The sequence below is a fragment of the Mus caroli genome, chromosome X, assembly GCF_900094665.2.
Source record: "Mus caroli chromosome X, CAROLI_EIJ_v1.1, whole genome shotgun sequence".
Taxonomy (NCBI): Eukaryota; Metazoa; Chordata; class Mammalia; order Rodentia; family Muridae; genus Mus; species Mus caroli.
Window position 1 is genome coordinate 94149278 of NC_034589.1, and position 20177 is coordinate 94169454.

Below are 20177 nucleotides of genomic sequence, written 5' to 3' on the forward strand. Positions count from 1 at the left end.
CTAGCTTCTCTCTTTGTCTATAAGGTTGACTCCTTGTTTGCTCTTTTGTTTTTTTGTTTTTTGGGGTTTTTTTTTTGTTTGTTTGTTTTTTTAATGCCCCGTGAAACACTTTATTATTTTTTTATTTTAATTAGGTGTTTTCTTCATTTACATTTCCAATGCTATCCCAAAAGTCCCCCATACCCTCCCCCCACTCCCACTTCTTGGCCCTGGCGTTCCCCTGTACTGAGGCATATAAAGTTTGCAAGATCAAGGGGCCTCTTTTGGTTTGTTAAGTGCACCTGGATGGCACCTCTAGCCCAGACACTGGAGATGAATTAGCTGACCTAGGGCTTCTGGGGCAAGGCCATATGGACTGAATCTAGCAATGTTAGTCATATCAAGTCTTAGATGTTTTGTTTGGTTGTTTATTAGGTTCCTGACTGCAGATGAGTTTCTATTTATTTTTCATTTTATCAAAGTAATGCATATTCATAGTTTTCAGTTAAGTTCATATTATACATATGCACATGCATATATGTCTTCTTTCCTCATTAGTTCTGATTTTGCCACCACATTATTAAATGTTATGACAATATTAGTAATACTTGATTTTTCTAGGTTCATGTACACATATAAAAGGAGAAGAGTCCACCATGCACATATATATAAATATAAATGCTTGTCATTGAAACAGTAGCTCTATGTCTCACCCTTGAGCTCACTCTTGAGTGCTAAATACATTGGATTCTTCTGACTGTTTTGGGTTTTTTTGTTTGTTTTTGTTTTTTGCTAATATTTACTTTCACATTTCTAAATGGCACAGCACTATGCTATTGCCTGTTTTTTTTTTCTCTTTTAAATATTTATTGACTTTTTAAAAAAATCTAGTTAGAGGAAGATTTAGCTTTCTTACTATTGGTAGCACCATAAGTGCACACACATGTCCCCTCTCTTCATCTATTCAATATTGGCATATCCAAATTTCTGATCCTAAAAGTTTAACTTATTTATATTGTTAATTTTATAACTATTGTTTACATGTAGCAATGTTAGATTGTGTGATTAACATTTTATTCCTTGGTCAACTTGCTTTCTGGGAGTTAACAATGGCCTCTCATTTCCCCTTTGCTTGGCTTTCTTTGAAATTTTGCGAACATCCCACCAAATTCTTCATTCACTGTAGAAGTCCATGAAGATATATTTATAAGCCATTATTTTCATTTTTTTTCTTTTCTTGGGAAAGTGCTTCACATTGTTCAATTTGGGCTAGCTACTGAGAACCAGGTTTTCTTTTCTTTTTTTATTTATTTATTTTTATTGGATATTTCCTTTATTTACATTTCAAATGTTATCCCCTTTCCTGGTTCCCCCTCTGAAAAACACTCTCCCCCTATCCCCTCCCCTCTCCCCCTGCTCACCAACCCACCCACTCCTCCTTTCTGTCCCTGGCATCCCCCCCACACTGGGGCATAGAGCCTTCATAGGACAAAGGGCCTCTCATCCCATTGATGTCCCACAAGGCCATCCTCTACTGCATATGCAGTTGGAGCCATGAGTCCCATCATGTGTGCTCTTTTGTTGGTGGTTTAGTCCCTGGAAGCTCTGGGGGTACTGGCTAGTTCATATTGTTGTTCCTCCTATGGGGCTTCAAACCCCTTCAGCTCCTTGGGTCCTTTCTCTAGCTCCTTCATTGGGGATCCTATGCTCAGTCCAATGGATGGCTGTGAGCATCCATCTCTGTATTTGTGAGGCACTGGCAGAGCCTCTCAGGAGAGAGCTATATCAGGCTCCTGTCAGCAAGCACTTGTTGTCATCCACAACAGTGTCTGGGTTTGAAGATTCTAAAAGGGATGGATCCCCAGGTGAGTCAGTCTCTGGATGGTCATTTCTTCAGTCTCTACTCCACACTTTGTCTCTGTAACTCCTTCCATGGGTGTTTTGTTTCCCCCTTCTAAGATGGATAGAAGTATCCACACTATAGTCTTCCTTCTTCTTGAATTTCATGTGGTTTGTGAATTGTATATTGGGTATTCTGAGCTTCTGGGCATTAGCCCAGAAGCTGAGAACCTGGTTTTCAAGTACTTGACAAACACCTTTTTGTGCATACCTCTTCTAGTCTGTATCAAGAGACCCTGTGAGCCCTGAAAAGATTGCACATCTAAGTAAGATATGATGATCTCTGTTCTCAAAGAGTCTAAAGTCATAGGGATATTCAATTTGTGCAGAGGACTTTGGAAAGCTTGAACTCAATCCCGGGACTTTGAATCAGGCCACCTCTTTGGTCCTACACTTGAGGCAAGCTTCCCCCTTATCTCAGGCTACATTAAGAGAAATGTTAATGTTCTAGGACAGGAGGGATGAAGCTCTACTTAATTTTGTGCCAATAAACTCATATTTGTGGACTCTGTTGTGTAAAACAAAACAGAGGCTTTTGTGACTGTGAACAACAGAGAACTATAAACTACATCCATTGAAATAGGTGGAAAACCTAGGGATGTTTGACTTCGTGGAAGCTCAGTGTACACATACTTAGCTCTACCTCTCTTGGCTTGCATTCCCTTTTCAAATTACTAGTCTTGTTTCTTTCCCTGCTGCTCCACTGAAACTGTTCTCACAGTGAGGAGACTGTGTCTTAATTATCCAAGCCAATGTGTTCTCAACTACGTAAATCCTTATCTACTGACTGCACCCCCTCCCAATCTTTGACATTCTCTCCTCTCTTAGTTTACAGACTGCCATTCTCTTCCTTTTTCTCCTCTAATTGCTCTAGAGGTTTGTCGCAAGGCCTGGTGCATGCTAGGCAAATTTTCTACCTCCGAGCTACACCCCTAGCTCTTTTCCCATTTCTTAAACCACTTATCCATCCATCTTCATCTCATTTCTTTCCTCCACCTGACTTAAATTCAGTTAGTATTGTCTCAGGAATCTATTGTTGAGCCCTTTGTCTCATCCCCTGGCTTCTATATTGCTTTATCACCTGGAGTGAGCTAGATTACACTGTCATAACAAGTAACCACAAAACATCAGAGGTTTAACACAACAGATGATTATTTCTTGCCATGATTCATATCCAAGACAGGTCCTCAGGGATAAGACATCTCTTCAGAATGATCACTGTATAGGGAAGAGGGATCATCTATCTCAACTTTGCTTCCACAGTTAGAAGCAGAAGAAAGAGTATGATAAAACATATGTCAGCCCTTAAAGTTTCTCCTCAGAAGTAAACTGTATCACTTCAAGTCATGTCGATGACCATGCCTAACTTTAAAGAGAAAAAGATAGTCCTACTCCTAATGACTAGACCCTTAAGTCTCCATGACTTGGAGACCTTTATCTTTTTATTATGTTTTTAGTTGATTTTTTTTTGAGACACAATCTTATGTAGCCCAGATTTTTCTTAAATTTGTCACATAGACAAGCTTGAACTTGCAGCAATTCCCCCTTGTTCTGCCTCCTAACTGAGTGCTAGGATCATTGGCATGTTCTACCATATCAGGTTCAGATCCTCCTTTAGAGCTGAGGCCATTCGTCCATCTGTATCCTTGACATTTCCATCTAGCAGATCCACATATACCTCAAAGTCAACATGACCCCAGTTGAATTTGTCTTCATCCTCAGACACACTCTTCCCCATATTTTTTACCTTAATAAATGACACTAGCTAGGGCTAGTGGCGTATGACTTGGATCCTAGAAGTTAGGAAGTAGAGGGAAGAGGATCAAAGGACTTCAAGGCCAATCTTGGCTACATATTGAGTTTGAGGGCAACCTAGTCTACCTGAGGATAGCCTGGTCTTCATGAGACCCTGTCTCAAAACAACAACAACACATTAAAAATAATATGAAATTGGTATTCATCTTAAAACCCAAGCTGGAAGTCTAGAACCTATCCTAGACCCCTCTGTTCTGACTGTTTTCCACCTCTTTAAGTAATCCTGTTGGCGTCACCTTATTAACATCTCTTCTCACATCCACTCTTTCCTCTCATTTTGCCCCCCCCCAGTCAAGTCTCTCTCTCTCTCTCTCTCTCTCTCTCTCTCTCTCACTCTCCCTCTCTCCCTCTCTCCCTCTCTCCTTCTCCCCCCCCCCACACATGAAACTTACTATTGTATCTTAACAGTCATTCATTTAGTGTGTATTAGTCAAGTGGGTACTATTGCTAACCTTAGTATTAAGAGAGTTTCCTACTCTCATAAAATAGATTTATCCATTATTACCTTCAGATTATTTCAATACTCATATTCTTTTTCTCCTCTCAAATTATAAATTCTGTCACTACTGCCTTAGTTGAAGCCTTCATACTATCTTATTCAGATTGTTGCAATAATCTAGCTCATCTCCCTGCCTCCAGTCTTAGTACCAACGCTCCATCCTCCACACTTGCAGACAAAAGCCTGAAAAGCTAGTCACAAAAGTGATAAGCAATCTCCCCAAACCCCCTAAGACAGAGTCACACTAAATTACCAGACTGGTTCAGATTTGTAATACTCTTGCCTCAACCTACCAAGCAGCAAGTATTAGAGACCTGCCCCAGCAGGCTAGCCATAGACATCTCTAAATAAGCAGTTCTGTTGAGCTCATTAAAAACTCTCTTTTGTGGTGGAGATGATACTTCTAGCCCCGCAGAGTCTTGAAGTGCCAGGGTGGGAGGGATACCTAGGGGGCCCTCCATCCTCTCAGAGGAGAAGGGGAGGGGGGACGGAGGGAGGATTGTGGGAGGGAGTGACTGGGAGTGGGGCAGTGAGTGGGATGTAAAGTGAATAAATAAAAAAAAATAAACAAATTTTAAAAAGAACAGTTCTCCATTGCCTATAAGAAGAATCCTAGTTTCTCTCCATATCCAAAGCATCATGATATGGTCATGTACTTCCTGCAGAGCACATGTTCCTTCATAACCTCCTGCTCACACCCTCTAATTACACTGAACTACCTACATTGTCTGAGTCCATCATTATTTCCTACTTCCAGGTTATTATGCCTGCTGATTCCTTTGGCTGAAGAGTACTTTATTCTCTCTCTATTTCACCCACCGAGCTTCTACCCACCCCCCATTTTTTCAAGCCCTAACTTAAAATTTCCCCACATGGAAATATTTTCTGTCCTTCAGCCTTGAAAACACAGTCAATATTTCTTCCCTTTATCCCACCATGGTGCCAAGTACATGTGACTTCACACTGAAGTTCATACTAATTGATTCACATGGCTGTTTCCCTTGTCCAAGACATGATCTTGAACATCCTCTGCATCTGTAGCTCCTAACATAGTGTCAGGCACTCTGGTATTTAGAGTGTGTTCTTTGCATTTAGAAAAATGAATGAGGAGACTAGATTCAGAGAGGTCTACAAATTCCTAACAGTTGGCCTGAGGAACAGGATTGTGAATGTAATATATGGGCCAGAAGAGCTAGTAAGATACATGAGTAAAGACAGAGAATGGCATTTATTTCAGCTCCAAAGAGGAAAGAACTTCATTAATCACTAGAGTCATCTGAAGCTGTGGGCTGCCCTATGAGAGGATGAGCTTTCTATAACAGTGTTTACAATTAGAAGCTGGATGGTGCTTTGCTGTGATGTTGGGGCAGAAAATGTGGTGGAGTGATGACTCTCACAGTCCTTTCCATTCTGGATTAGTTATGAATTTACCTCCTCTGCTCATCTAATTTGGCATCTACCATCTAGGCTCCTTCAGAACTGTCCCTGGATTATGGATACTACTTCTCTATTAGTCTACCCTTGGCCAGAGTGGGCATATCTAGCCTTTGAACAGATGGTCTAGGAGGCTTGGACATATGAGGACCCTCCAGAATGGACTAGCTTCAGGTTTGCACCCGTGTCTCCAGTCATCTCCTGTACCTTTCCTTCAGGCCATAACAGGCCACTTTGACTCATAACTGCTCATACTAAGAAGTAAGACAGCTGTTGCTTATAGACCCTTAAGTAGAGCCCTGTCATTTGCCCTGTAATGCCTCTAATCTGATTCTGACTTTACCAATGCCAGGAGACTATTGCTATCTGTAGAATTACATTCATGTTCTGATGCTGACCTTATTCTGTTCTGACCCAACTGTTGGAGACCAGGGTAGAAAAAGAGCATTTTCTCCTGCCCAGTAGAGTACCTCACATAATTCGAGGATTGCTAATAGATACTGGGCAAGAAGGCATCAAGTTAGTTGCCAAGGTGCCTCTCACATCTCCAATTCTGTCAATGTATTCCCTTTCTATGGACCTCAGTTTCCCTATGAGTAAAAACTGGAGTTAGGTTGGTAACTTGTATACTGTGGCTTTTGTAACTTTGGTCTGAAACTCACCCCCACCCCTTTGCTTCCACAAGCACTGCAGCTGCAGCTCCTGGCCAGGGGTCCCATGGGTACCTTAAGAAGATAAGCAGCCATGAAGAAAGGGTCTGTAGGGAAGATTTGGATGGGGAAACAAACCCTTGGGAGAGAAGTGAGTTAGAAATCAGGAAGGAAACTGTTTGCTTCCTGGTTGGAAAATAACTGAAGCTTTCCCTCTGGAGGGTTTTCCAGCCCCAAACCTAGGAGCTGCCATTGGCCCTCTCTCTAACCCTTCTGGCCCCACATCCTGACTTTAGGGTGTGACTGTACATTTACACAGCCCTCTGTGAAGTCACACATTTCTTTCTGGAGGAATGTAGGACTAAAATGTCCTGGCCAGGGCTACAAGCCAATAAGCTAAGGATGAGGCTGGCTGGGTCATTCTAGTCCCCCCTATACTGACAATTGCAGAGCCCAGGAAGGGAGGGTATCCCCTTTGTCTCACCCCTCCTATTTGAGGGGTGTTTCTGTTGCTCAGCTGGGAGGAGGGGTGAGACAGCCTTCCTAGCTTCCTTTTTGGGTTAATTGGTGTTCCCTCTAGTTATTCCCTGTTTCCTTCCCCTCCCAGTTCCCATAGCAACTGGGTTGTAGCAGCCAGAACTTGATTGAGACCTGTGGTGGCCCTACTGAGGTGGGGAAAGGAGGGCACTGGTAGTTCAAGGTTTCCCTGCCACCTCCTAGTCACCATCCCTGCTCCCTCAGGTAGCTAGGATGATTCCACTCAGAGACCAGGGAAGAATGGAAAGGGCTTTTCTGACAAGGCTTCAGTTCAAAGATTCTGAAACTGTCGAATATGCTGTGTTCTTCTCAGTGCTCTTCTCTTATCCAGGCCCCTGGTCTCTGGCCCCTAGTTTTGGGTTTCCTGACAGGGTTTTTCAATAGGAAGACACTTGGATCTGGAATTATGAACCCAGGTTTCCAGGTCCTTTCTTTGCCAATATTTTATGAGGTTATACTCAAGTTCTTCTCCCCCTTTTAGGCCTCAGTTTCTCCATCTATATAATGGTAAAAATTGACATTCTCAACCCTGGCTGCATGCTGAAAATTGCCTGAGGACATTTTCCAATTGCAGATGTGTGGGATTCTGCCTGCAGAGATCCTGACGTTTTGGTCTGAGTGCCATGTGAACCAGACAGGTTTAATTTAAAAAACAAAACAAAACAAAACAAAACAAAAAAAACCTCCCTAGTGGTTCTACTATATAGCCAGAGTTAAAAATCTGAGAGCAAAAGATCTTCACAGGTCTCCAACCCTCCCTTTCCTGGTTCTAAGATATTTCCTCCCCTCCTCCAATGCTCACTTCCAGCAAGCCCTCCTGGCCCCTTCTCTTTCTTTAGAAGAGTGCCCAGGCCTCCTGCCACCGCTACCATACTGGTGAGAGAGGACAAGGTAAACGGGACTTCAGAGTCTAAGGTGGGCTTATTGCCAGGTGGAGACCCCAGGCCACCTTAAAGCATATGGGCCAGCAGTGGCTCAGCTGGCCAGCTGTGGGGCTTAGGAATTAGATTACCTCTGAGCTCACTGTGCCTCTTCTGCTTCTATTCCCCTCATTAGCTTCTTGCCTGTTCCTGCCTCACCACCCACAGGCCTGGTGTCCTCCCCAGGCAATCTGCTCACCCACTTGTTGCCATGGTGACTCCAACTGGGGGTGTGGGGACTGAAGGGGGGTCGGCTAATTAAGGAGAAAGGCCATACTCCTACTGTCAGGCCACCCCTTCTCCCTCCCCCCACCTCTCAGATGAAGGGAGTGCCCAGACTTTATACTTTGTTACTGGGCTAATTGCAAATGCCTGCGAAGAGAGCAGGACTGTCACTGGGGACTCCTCTAGAAGCAGGAGCACGGGACTGAAAGAGCTAAGGAGACTCTCTCAGGTCCCTGTGAGCCCCAGCTCCACTGATGACCACAGAGTAGGGGGCTGATTACACAGTTTGGGGAGAGAGTGACATGGGTTCTTGGTCCATGCTGCAAAAATGGGATTTGTGGCTATGGACAGAAACACATCTTGGCACTTAAGGGCCCAGAGTATAGAGAGTGGCTCTTAGGTGCTAGGGCCCTTGGCTCTGGAGATTTTACTTTCTTTCTTTACTCCTGCTTCTCCTCCCTCTGTCTAATCTTTATGATCCTCCTTTCATAGTGCTTTTTTCTCGTTTATTCTTGTCCCTGTTTATCCATCCTCGTGTTTTCTTATTTCCATCTTTTCTTACTCCCTTTCTTAATCATCCTATATACCCTTATGTTTTATTACCTCCTTCCTTACACAGCTTCTCTTTTATTACCTATACCACTGCAGCTTCCTCTTACCCCCTACACACTTCTCTTACCACCCTCTTTTACCCCTCCAGCTTTCCTTCCCTGCCTCTTCCCTTAGCCTGTTTTTTCCACTCTTCTTTGGTCCCATTATCCTTCCTTTGTAGATACATTTCATCTTAGTTGGTTCACCTTTGGCAATTTGTATAAATAAAACTGAAGAAGTGTGCATTACCCATGTGTGCAAAGATATTCAATGGAGCACTTTTATCAGGGTCACAATGCAGAAGGCACGCAAATGTCATGAACAAGAATTTAGTCTCCTTTCCATGCCATCTACATGAAGCCATTCTTTTCTCTTAGTCTATGTGTACTTGCTCATCTCTACATTTTTGCCTAAACTATTGCCTCATTAGTGCATCCTATCTATAAAAATCCTTCTTTATGCCCAATGTTGCTGGGGTTATTTGTTTGTTTGTTTGTTTGTTTGAGACAGGAGCTCATGTATCTTTGGCTGGCCTTAAACTCACTATGTAGACAAAGATAATTTTGAACTCTTGGTCGACCCTTCTGTCTTCACCTCCCAAATGTGAGGATTACAAGCATACCCAGTTTTACAGTGCTAGGGATTGAATACAGGATAGAATTATAAGTGTGTGCCCCATACCTAGCTCATGGCATGCTGGGTGTTGAACCTATAGCTTTATGGATGCTATGCAAGGACTCTACTACTTGAATCACATTCATAGTACCCAAACTCAACTGCTATCTCATCACTGAAAATTTTTTCAGTTTACTATTAACACTAATGAACCACAATTCAGCCCTTCCTATGGAATAAATGTCATAGGTTCAAGTTAAGTATGTCTACTCATGAAACTGGAATTTTCATGAGAGAAAGGGGCCTGTCTTCATATACGTTCAGTCATATGATTTTTAAGATGTATATTGTACTGAGCACACAGTGGTTAGTAGAAAATCCCATGAGCTTATATGTAGTTCACAGTTTAGTGGAGGAGGCAGAAACTAAAGCAAGGATGCAGACAAAGTAGCATCTTTGGTGAAGAAACAGTTACGGATAATTGGGGGCTGTGTCCTCTGACGGCAGGAGTGAAAGACACTCATGGTAGAAGTGATATTTAATCTCAGCCCTGAAAGATGTAAAGGGCCCATTTATAACCAAGGTGGGGTGAAGAATATTCCAGGCCAGGTGGTTACATGTGCGAAGGCCCGGAGGTAGAGAGAAGTAGGGCACATTCAAGAAAAAGAAAGAAAACCTCTGCTTTGTGCAGCATGATGAGCTTGAAGAGAGATAGAAAATGAGGTTGGAGAAAGATGGGCAGAGTTGTGCAGGGCTTTGAAGTCTGTACTTAAACACTAGGCTTTTAGTCAAATGCATCTAAGAGCTTGAAGCAAGGGAGTGATATAATTTGCTAACAGCTTGGGTCCACACTTATTCTCATGCAATAGATTAAAGCAAAAGTAGAGGTGGGAAGCATCTGTCATCCAGGTGAGGGATTACGCTGCCCTTCACCAAGGGGGCATTTGACTAATGCTGGGGACATTCTTTTCATGTCATAATGTGGGAGAGGAGACATTGTTATTGGTATCTATGGTGTGGAGGCCAGGGATGCTACTAAGTATCCTACAGTGTACAGCACAACCCCTACGACAGAATTATCTGTCCCTAAGTGACTTAAGTTTTTCTGAGAAACCATAGACTCAAGGAGAGACAAGGTATGGAGCAAGGGAGCTTTCTCTCTAGACCCAGTGCTGGGGTGGGAGTGGGCTAGAGGAAGAAAAAAAAAAGGATACCAGTGAAGTGAAGCCACAAAGAATGATTCCACAAGCAGTGCAGCAGCAGTGTCTGAGATATCTGTTCCATACCAGGGCTGAGCCAACAAGACAGAGCCTGGATTAAGAAGAGCTCAAAGACACATGTGGTGCCTGGAAAGGCAGATTCCAGTTTTTATTAAAGATAAGCCCTCACATTTGTATTGCCCTTTAGAGTTCACAAAACATTTTCATATGTGCCATGCTATTTAATCCACAATAGTCCAATGAGTTAGAGCATGAATTATTCTCATCTCCTTCTTGAGGTAGTGCTTGAATTATTCTCATTGTCTGGAACTTAGAAGTTCTGCACCATCAACAAAGGCAATGTTTATCAAGTTTAATGGAACTGAGATTTGCCTCATTACATATCGGTAGCCTCTGATGCACCTCTTTGAGCCATGTGTAAAATGATAGAGTTGGATGAAGTGATTGGTAAAGTTCCTTCCATTCTGACACAGGATTAATTTTGTAATTTTGGCCAACAATTCTAAATCTTGGATGATGGTAGTTAGAGAACTCAAGAGTACTGGCTTTGAGATGGGTAGACACCTCTGACAAGGCCTCCTCCAAATGCTGGGGTCAAGTTGGTTTGGCTCCATAGAGAGACACAGGAAGCTTTGTTACACAAGGCACTGGCTGACGCTGTTTCCTTGCCTCCACAGGCTGTCTACAAGGCCTGGCTGTGCTCAGAATACTTCAGTGTGACCCAGCAGGAATGCCAGAACTGGGTGCCCTGCAAGCAATACTGCCTGGAGGTGCAGACCCGGTGCCCCTTTATCCTCCCTGACAATGAAGAAATGGTGTATGGAGGCCTCCCTGGCTTTATCTGTACAGGTAAAGTCAGGGCACTGGGGAAGAGGGGGAGATGAAAGAGCTTAGGGGCATGGAGACAGGAAGGACATCAATGGAAGACAGGTCAGATCAGGAAGTCAGTGGCAAAGGAGCTGGCACTCAGGTCCCTAGGTTGGGTGGGATAGGGCCAAATGGAACAGGACAAAAAGACCAAAGTGGCCATATCTACTCAGAACATGCTGAGCTATGAGTTACTCTGGAGAAACTGGTGACATCCCTGGAAGGAAGGAATGAGAGCAGAAGATGTGAGGGCTGGTGGGGAGAGTTTCTTGAGTAGGGCTACCTGAGCCTCAGCTTTGTGCATCCATTTTACAGCTAAGGTAGAGTCATCAACTCCCTAGAGCACCCTCCCCCAACACACCTTCCTTATCCGTTGGCAGGGTTGATGGATACTTCACCAAAGCGGCCGGAAACCAAGTGCTGTGATGTGCAGTGGGTCTCCTGTGAGTCGGAGAAGAAGAAGTTCAAGGACTCTGAGCCCCCTAAAACCCACCACCAGCAATTCCACCACTCCTATTTTCACCACTACCACCATCAGTACCACCACTACCATCCCCGCCATGAACCCCCAAGCCGAGTCAGCAACAAGCCCTCCCTGCTGCCGGTCTCTGGGGGCTCCCGCCTCAGTCCCAGCAGGATCCGGCTCTGTGTCCTTGTTCTTATACTACTCCATACCGTAGTGTCCTTCTCCAGCAGCCAGGGTGGTGGGGGACTGGGACTGGAGACACTGCCTGCCCTAGAGGAGGGGCTGACACAGGAAGAGTGACCACAGGGAAGGAGGACAAACCTCCACCACATACTGACATCAGCTCCAGCCCAGCTCCAGGCTGGGGGAAGGAAGCATCTCCCACAGGAGGTGTAGGATCAGGTGGGGTGGGGAGAAATGGGGGACCAGATATTGTCCCCAATCTACCCCTGCCCTAAAAGCAGCTCCAACAAAATGGCCAGAGGGCCCCCAAGGAGCTGTAAAACTCACCCAGGAGAAAAAGGTAGGAGCAGCAGGTGTCCCCTCCCAAGCCCCACCTTTGGGGCTTAGTTCTAAAAAGGGGGAGGGGCTGGAGTTGCCCACTCCTGCCAAGAGCCCTGACCCCAGGGAAGGAGGCTGCTTACCCAGCCTCAACCCTGCAGGGAATGTTGGGGGGCACAGAGGGGAGTAGTTCTCCCCCCTCCACATTCCTTCCGTTGCCAAGATCCTTAATTCCCTCCTGCCCATATCCCTACAGGTGACGGCAGACAGTGTGGTTGCCCTCCTGCCGGTCGTCAGCACCCTGAGTGTGGGGCGGGCACAGGATGAGGCACACAGTGTGACAGCTAGGAAGGTGCCCTAGTTAGGCTGCCCCCACCACCCTAGGCAATGAGGGATTGGAACTGGATATGGAATGAGTGGTAGAAGAGAAGAAAGATAGGGAAGGGGAGAGGTGGCCTGAAGAGATGGCTTTTGGGGGGTGGGTGATTAGTGTTGAGGCAGATAGATTCAAGAGCGGCCCCCAAATAAGAAGGAAGTGCATAAAGAGATTCCTGGGAAGGAGCTCAGGAGCCAACACCCAGAAGGTTGAGGGCACGTGGTTGGACTGCCGCTGTCTGGAGGGCCATATCTTACAGAAGGTGCACACACTCCCTAGGGCTGCTCTGCCCTGGAAATCTTGGCCTTGGGGCCACAGACCTTTCATTTCCAATCTCCACAGGGAGTAGGGACTTGAGCCCAAGTGCGTCAGGCCTGGCCTGGGTCCCTACACTCCCTCATCTTGTCCTAGCCCAGGCCTCCATGAAGGAGAACTGGTGGTGTTACTCCAGAGCTCTCCAGAGATGAGCCTCCCCTACCCCATCCTGTGTCCATCCCCAGCCTACCAAAGAGTATTCATCCCTTCCCATCCCTGACCTTGTGGCCTATTGTCCCACTGAGGGACAGCTAGACTCCTCCTCACCCTTTAGCAGGTCCCTTTCTCTAGCCACCCCTTGCCCTTGCTGGACAAAGTTCAGAGGCTGGCAAGAGGACTCTGACTGGAGATAAAGTGCTGCTGCTAACCCTTGCCCAAGGAACTTGTTTAGTCAGGCTAAAGGGATGAGTGAGAGATGAGGCTTGGAAGCCTTTGGCCTTGCTTGCACTGACCTGCTAGAAGAAAAGGAAGGCCACATTGCCTGGGTATCTAAAAGCCAATGCAAGCTGACAAGAACAGGAGCCCGATTCTTTGTGGGATAGGCCAATGGCTTTCAGAGACCAAAAGGATGCATACAGGAGGACAGTCCTGGAGCAGCATTACAGAGAAACAGGAGGGGAGGGGAAGGAGGAGCTGCACCCTGCCAGCTTTGTGATGGATGGACACCCTCCCTAGCAGACAAGGGTTCCTTCATTCAAGGGCCACTGTTGGATCCCAATTCAGCTTCTTGAGCCTACGGAGCCCTTTTCTCTGCCAGTTTACTCATATCTCACAGCCTGTCCTCTGCCTGGACCCTGTGTCCTCCATCTTTTGGCCCTCAGCACTTCGGGCCCGGCCACATACCCCATCCCTAGAGTGCTCTTTTCAGCTGGGGAGGGTACGAGGTGCTGGATCCTTCCCAGATGTGCTTCTGTGTAAGTGAAAGGCAGGGGCATGGGCTCCAGAGAGATCCCAGTACTGCCTTCTGACGCCTGCATCCTCAGGAGGGGATAAAGGACTGGGAAGCAAAGGGGGACAATATGGTCCCAGGGAATGGACCCTTGGAGACTCCCATCCTCTCTTCCCCCTCACCAAGTGCCCAGGAGACCCCTGGCTCAGACCAGCCCAAGGCCTTGCCCAGTGGCAGGGGAAAGGGGCACCACACTCCACCTCACAGTCATTTGACTGTCCCCATTGACCCAACCCCCTACTCCTCCACCTCCCCAGCTGCCCCTGCCCTCCGTCACAGGCAGCAGAGCTGGGCGGCTTTCTTATGCCATTTTCTACACTGTGCTTCATGAGTAGGCCTTTCTTGCACTAGTTCCTATGACTGAGTCTCCAAGCTGGTCCCCTAGTAGTCTCCCAGCCCTTCCTCCTTTCCCCGGCTATGGTTCAGTTGTCTCTGCCTTCCTCTTTCCCAGCCTCCGTGTTTCAGTGAGAGTGTCTGTACGTGTACTGCTTTCTGTTTTGTTGCACTGTGGGGCAGAGACATCTCTGCTCTTGTTTAACCCCTTAAAGAAATAAATGGTAAGACTTGATAAATCTCTCTTGGTGGATTTATTCTGCAGGATCCAGCTTGCTGCTCTAGGAAAAAACTCTAAGGTCTGAGGACGACAGTGGGCCAGAGGATGCCAACTAACTCAGATTAAATCTCAGGAGAAAAACCATAAATTTTGTAGTACACCATTCTAGACAAGGAAATCACAAAGCCATCCACTGACAGTGGTCAAGATGGTAACTCACATAAAGGGCAAAGCTGAGGAAGAGTGCAGGCTCAGCCTGGAGTGGTAAGAACGTCAGGGCATAGGAAAAGGCCAAAGCTCAAGCCTCTTTGCTAGGAGTGGAGAAAAGGAGAGCATGATTAGGCTGAGCTTCTGGATTGCTTTTTGAGGAAACAAGCTCCACTCTCAGTTTCCTCCAAATGCAATGGAACATGGCACTTAGCACATGGCCTTTGAGACCAGACTGGATCTAAAAAGTCAAGTCAAGTTATTGTGAGAATAAGGTATGCACATAATCACTTGACACAATAGCTGACAATCATTGATCATTTCCTTTTCTTTTACTCCCATCTCAAATTCTGTCATTCTCTGCATTATGTACCAAGCCCTTCTTTTTACCCTGTATCCCACTAAGCCACTCTAGGACTTCAGGACCTCGGGACTTCTGCTTGGACTATTATAATAGCCTAACTATTGTCCTGCTAATCTATTGTCCAATTGCTCTGGCCCCAGTCAACCCTCCTAGCACAGTCCCAGGTACTATGAAGGAACCCAATACAATGACCATGGTTGTGGCTGGAGAGATGCCCCAGTGGTTAAGAACACTGGCCAAGAGAGAACCCTGGTTCGTTCCCAACATCCACATGGTGACTTACAACCATCTATAGCCCTAGTTCCAGGATATCTGGCATCCTTTTCTAGCCTCTGTTGGCAATGGCACATGCATGTGGTACATATATATATACACGCAAGCAAGCAACCATCATACAGGCTGCTTCATAAATGAGCCCTGCACCCTCTCCTCTTCTGCTCTTGGCTCTCATTAGTTTCTTTTTCCTGGAATGCCTTCTCCTCCTCTCTGCCCATCACTACCTTCCCTAGATTTCAAAATACAGCTTAAATATCCTCTCTGCTATGATGGCTTTCACATTCTCTCTTTTCACCAGCAGGAAATAATCTTTCCTTGTACTTTGGTAATGCTTTGTATTTTAATCATAGTACATAACACATTCTGTCTGTGTCCAACTTATTCATTCATTCAAAATATACCTATGGAACAATTAGAACATGTCAAGCACTGTGGTGGATGCTGGCAGTACAGCAGGATGGATGTGTTCTAGACATATAACATAACTTCTTAAACTTTACCATAACACTCTCACTATAGCATTTACAATTAACATTTTGGCCTCCCACATGTCCATGCAGAGCAAGGCAGTCTCTCTTGGCCTTGGGTATAGGACAGAGAGATGGGTTCTCTGTGTGCTACTACACAGGAAAAGTGCAGGGGTCAGGATTAAGCACCTAGGGAGTGCAGGGCACAGTGGCATTGCCAAGCAAGTATCTCTACAAGCTTTATGCCACCCTTTGACTCTTGAGGTAGGCTAGCATCACCCTGAAATTAGCCCACTAAGTGTACCTGTCTATCTAGACCCAGACTCTGACACTTTCCCTCTGGTCAGTGCAACTACAGCCAGCCTCCATCTCTAAGCACAGGATGAAGTGGGGAGGACTTTGGTGGCTTGAAGCCCTGGTCTTGCATTACAATCACCTGGAGAGTATTAGAACAGGCCCCCGCCAGCCAAAAGTCTAATCTAATTAGTGTGGGATGAGGAGGGTCCCAGTTTCAGCTTTGTTTAACAAACCCCACAAGTGGTTCTTCTGTGCAGCCAGGCCTAGCAATCACCAGTGAAGAGAAGACTGCAGCTACATGAAGTCCTTGTTATTCCAGGATAAGTGGTGCTAGTAACGGGCTTCATTGTATAATAGAGCTAGAGAAAAGGAAACGTCTTCATTTGCTTTAACCCGGGGAATGAACATGTTGGAAATATCTTAATTTCTATGTAAACTGTGTAAATAATTGGAACTATGCAGTAATTCTTAAAATGAACAACAATAACAAAAAAAATGACTCAAACGTTGCAGGATAATGTAATTTTCCAGACCAAAGTGCATGAGAATACAATGTTGGCTTTTGCAGCACAGTCATAGGCAAGGTTCTGTTTGTTTAAAATTCAAGAGCTTCCTCAATTATCCCAAGGACCTCTTCTAATCCTCTGAGAGTTGAGTTGTTCTCTTTGAAACCTTGATCCTGTTATTACCCAGGTCAGTTTGCCAGTTGTAACTGGCCTATCTCTGCCAAATCCCCATTTAGCATGACTTCTGTGTGACATTAGAGATGATCTCCACTATCACTTCCATTGACTTCATGAAATCTTGAATTGTTTTTAAGACTTGCAATTTCACCCCGAGACTCACTTGCATTGTGCTGTAATACTATAGCAATTAATGAGAGGCTAAAAAGGATCATAGCAGAATGGATGTGGATAGAGAACGGGGGCAAGTATGAAGAATGGATGATTTGAGATTCAAAATGGTGAACATTTTATGCTATGATGATTTTGACTGTCTACCCAACATTCATAGAGTCCTTTTCCTCCTTTTGGGGTTGATCTCTAAAACAAAAGGATGGGACTAGGTGTTAAATAGTTAAAGAACAACTCAAAGTAACATAAGGGAAGGCCTTGGGTCCAGTTGTTAGCACAGAAGACACAAGGATAAGGAAAGAAAATGGCAAAAGTCCATTACAGCAAAAGGCTCAGAGTTCTGTCCTACTGCCATTATGTCCTGTCACATGCACTGTGGTGGCCACACAGAAATCTATTCACTTAGTACTGAATGTTCATGAGGGTAACTGCCTTGGAGCATAGGATAATTGTCACCAGGTTACTCCAACATGGCATCTGCTCTCAAGAGCTCCTGCCTTGGATAGGGAGAAACCCCTAAAGAAAGATGTCTCAAAATGCATGTAGATTCTGAGAATGTCTTCCATGCCCATTGGTGTCACTGAGTTCAGGCCACTAGTGACTCTTAGACCAGAGACAAAGATGTCTCACAGATGATCCATTCAAAAACTGGACCTGGTATCTGAACAGAGAAGTCCCCAAACACACACACACACACACACACACACACACACGTTAAGAAACATCTCAAAAATGTTCATCCTTCATAGCAAATAGGAAAATGCAAATAAAAACAACTTAGAGATTTCATCTTACCCCACTCCAATCAGAATGGCAAAGCCCAACAACATAACTAACAACAAATGCTGGAAGAGGTGTGGAGAAATACTCTTTGGGTCTCTGAGATGGTATCCTTCCTGTGGAACTCTTCTAAAGATTAAACCCATCCCATTTTCTCCTGCTAACAACTTCCCATAGTTTCACATCACACATAGAATGCAATCGGAACTCTCCATGGCTCACCAAGCTCTCCACAAGCAGAAACAACTTGCCTTCTCTTCCCTCATCACTTCCCTCCATTCCAGCCATCCCACCTATGGTGAACTTCTGTTTGCAGTTCCTCAGCCTCAAATGTCCTTCCTCGGATTTTTGCAAGGCTGACTCTTCATTAGCAGGTTCCAGCTCACAAGTCAATTTCTCAGAGGGCTTCTCTTGACTACTCATTGTATAGTAGAGCCCCTCTGGCCCCAATATTTTGGCATGTCACCCTGCTTTTTATACCATCTAGACTGCATGGAACTGTTTTAAATGATAAGTGGACACCGGACAATGGTTTTCACATCTGCTTTCCTGTTTGTTGTCTCTGCGTTTGAATGGAAGCTCTAAGACAGACCTTTTTATCATGTTTTTTTTTTCTTTTTCTTTGTCATTTCTCTAGTGCTTTAGTCAACATCCACAGAGTGAATGAATGTGGAGGTGGTAAGTAGTTCATTTGGGTAAGAAAGAGTGGTTTAGGATGTACAGAGTGGGTGGCCAGGGATGAGCTTGAAAGATTGCCTAAGGTAAAAACATGAAAGGCCTTGAAGGTCAATCAGAACAGGAAATCTAGGTTGGCTTCGCATCGCAGTCCTTTGGGAGCCATGGAAGATTGTTAAACTTTGGAAGACTTATTATCAGCTGACCCGAGGTAAGGTTCAAGTACAACCACGTTCTGGATGGATTGGTAGATGAAGTGAACGGAGAGTCTGGTTTTGAAAGCTAATCAACCACAGATTGCCCTGCGTTTGCACAAGGTATCTTCCAGGTGTGTCCCTCAGGCTCTGCACCACCCAGCTTCCAGCTCTTCCGGGGCAACGGAAAAGCCCTAACTGCCTTTCCCGGACACCGGACGCTGGGTGGCGCTGTGGCTCCTCCTACCCGGGCGGGAGGCGCCAGGGAGGCGCAGCCGCTGAACAAGGCCCAGGCGCGGGGGTCCGTTGCTGTCCGCCCTGCCGGCCTTCCCTCCTTGGCCTCTTTCTCCTTCTTCCTGCTTTCCTCGCGTCTGGGCCATTTCCCGCCTTCATCCGCACCCAGGCCCTCAGTTGCCTGCTCCCCTCCGCCTCTGGCGGCCTTGGCTTCCCCACTACCCTGTCAAGCCAAACACAGGCTGAGGCTGGGGCATGGGCGGGGCGCGGGAGGCTGGGCTGGAGAGCCGGCCTCGAGGCCCCTGAAGGCCGGGGCCTCCCGGAACCCTGCCATGAAATGCAGCTCAGCGCTCCAGAGCCTCAGCCACAGCTTGGGAGCCGGCCGCCCCGTCTAGCCAGGCTGGAATGAAAAGATGTACAGGGTTGCATGGGCAGCCTTTTGGTGCAGAAGGAAGAAAGCCCCTAAGGGGCCAATTCACTGTTTGTGCTAATGGCCTGCCCTCCCCTCTGGCGATTAGAGCAAGAAGCCAGCCAGTTATCATCTGGGACTCCTTTGGTGCCTTCCTCGCCCCCACCACAAAGACCCAGATGGTGTCTGGGTGTCTGTCTCTGTCTCAGTTTCTCTCTATCTTTCTCTTTTCCTCTTCCCCCTCTCTGTTCCTCCCTTTCCCCTCCTTCTCTTCCCTCCCTCTCTCCATTTACCCTGCTCTCATCCTCTCTCCCTCCCTCCTCTCTCCTACCAATCCATCATCATGCCTGCTATTTTGTCCCCAGATTTTCATTCTTCCCACACCTGCCTCCAGCCTCCTGCCCTAGCAGAAGAGACTCCCTGGCATGGGACCAGGTGCCTTCTCGAGCTTTGGTCTGACTTCCTGCTCCTGTAATGGTTCCCAATGGTTGGAGAAAGCAAAAGCTTGATATTCAAAGCCCTCCACACTTAGACCACACTATTTTGGCCGGTTGGCTTCAACTCTTATACTAAGAGGCTTCCTTTGGTGGGCTGCCATGACTAGGTCTAGACCAGTGGGAGACTCAGTGGGACTCTGTGAAGGGTTCCCGAGGCATCTGTCTGAGCAGTCTTCACTCAGGATCCTGTACATTGTGACAAGACTGGAGACCGTATGCACAGCACATGTGCCTGCCTTCCCAGAGACCCAGAGTCCATCTGTATCCTCTGCGCTGCCCTTTCCTTGTCCCCAGTTTCTGAAGTGCTCCACTCTGTCACCTTTACCCTCCAGTATCTTCCCCTCCTGACCTTCCCACTGCTTACTGGAGGTTGATTCTCAGCAAGCATACATTGATCTTATCACAAAGTGCCTGGTGACATGCATGATCAAGGTTTTCCCACAATGCTGAGCCCCACTTTCAGCAAGCACCTTTTCTGCTTTTGTTATTCTTATGGAGCCTAATAGTTACAG

The 20177-nt window shown here is 46.0% G+C and overlaps 1 protein-coding gene across 1 annotated transcript in view; it reads left to right on the plus strand.

Moving 5' to 3' along the window:
- The window catches only part of Fam155b (family with sequence similarity 155 member B), a 28466-nt gene extending 14040 nt beyond the window's left edge, over positions 1-14426 (plus strand). The window contains exons 2-3 of the mRNA XM_021154007.2: positions 11062-11233; positions 11632-14426. Coding sequence (XP_021009666.1) covers positions 11062-11233; positions 11632-12017 — 558 coding nt within the window. The 3' untranslated portion in view covers positions 12018-14426. The remainder of the gene's footprint in view (positions 1-11061; positions 11234-11631) is intronic.
- Positions 14427-20177: the final 5751 nt, after the last annotated feature.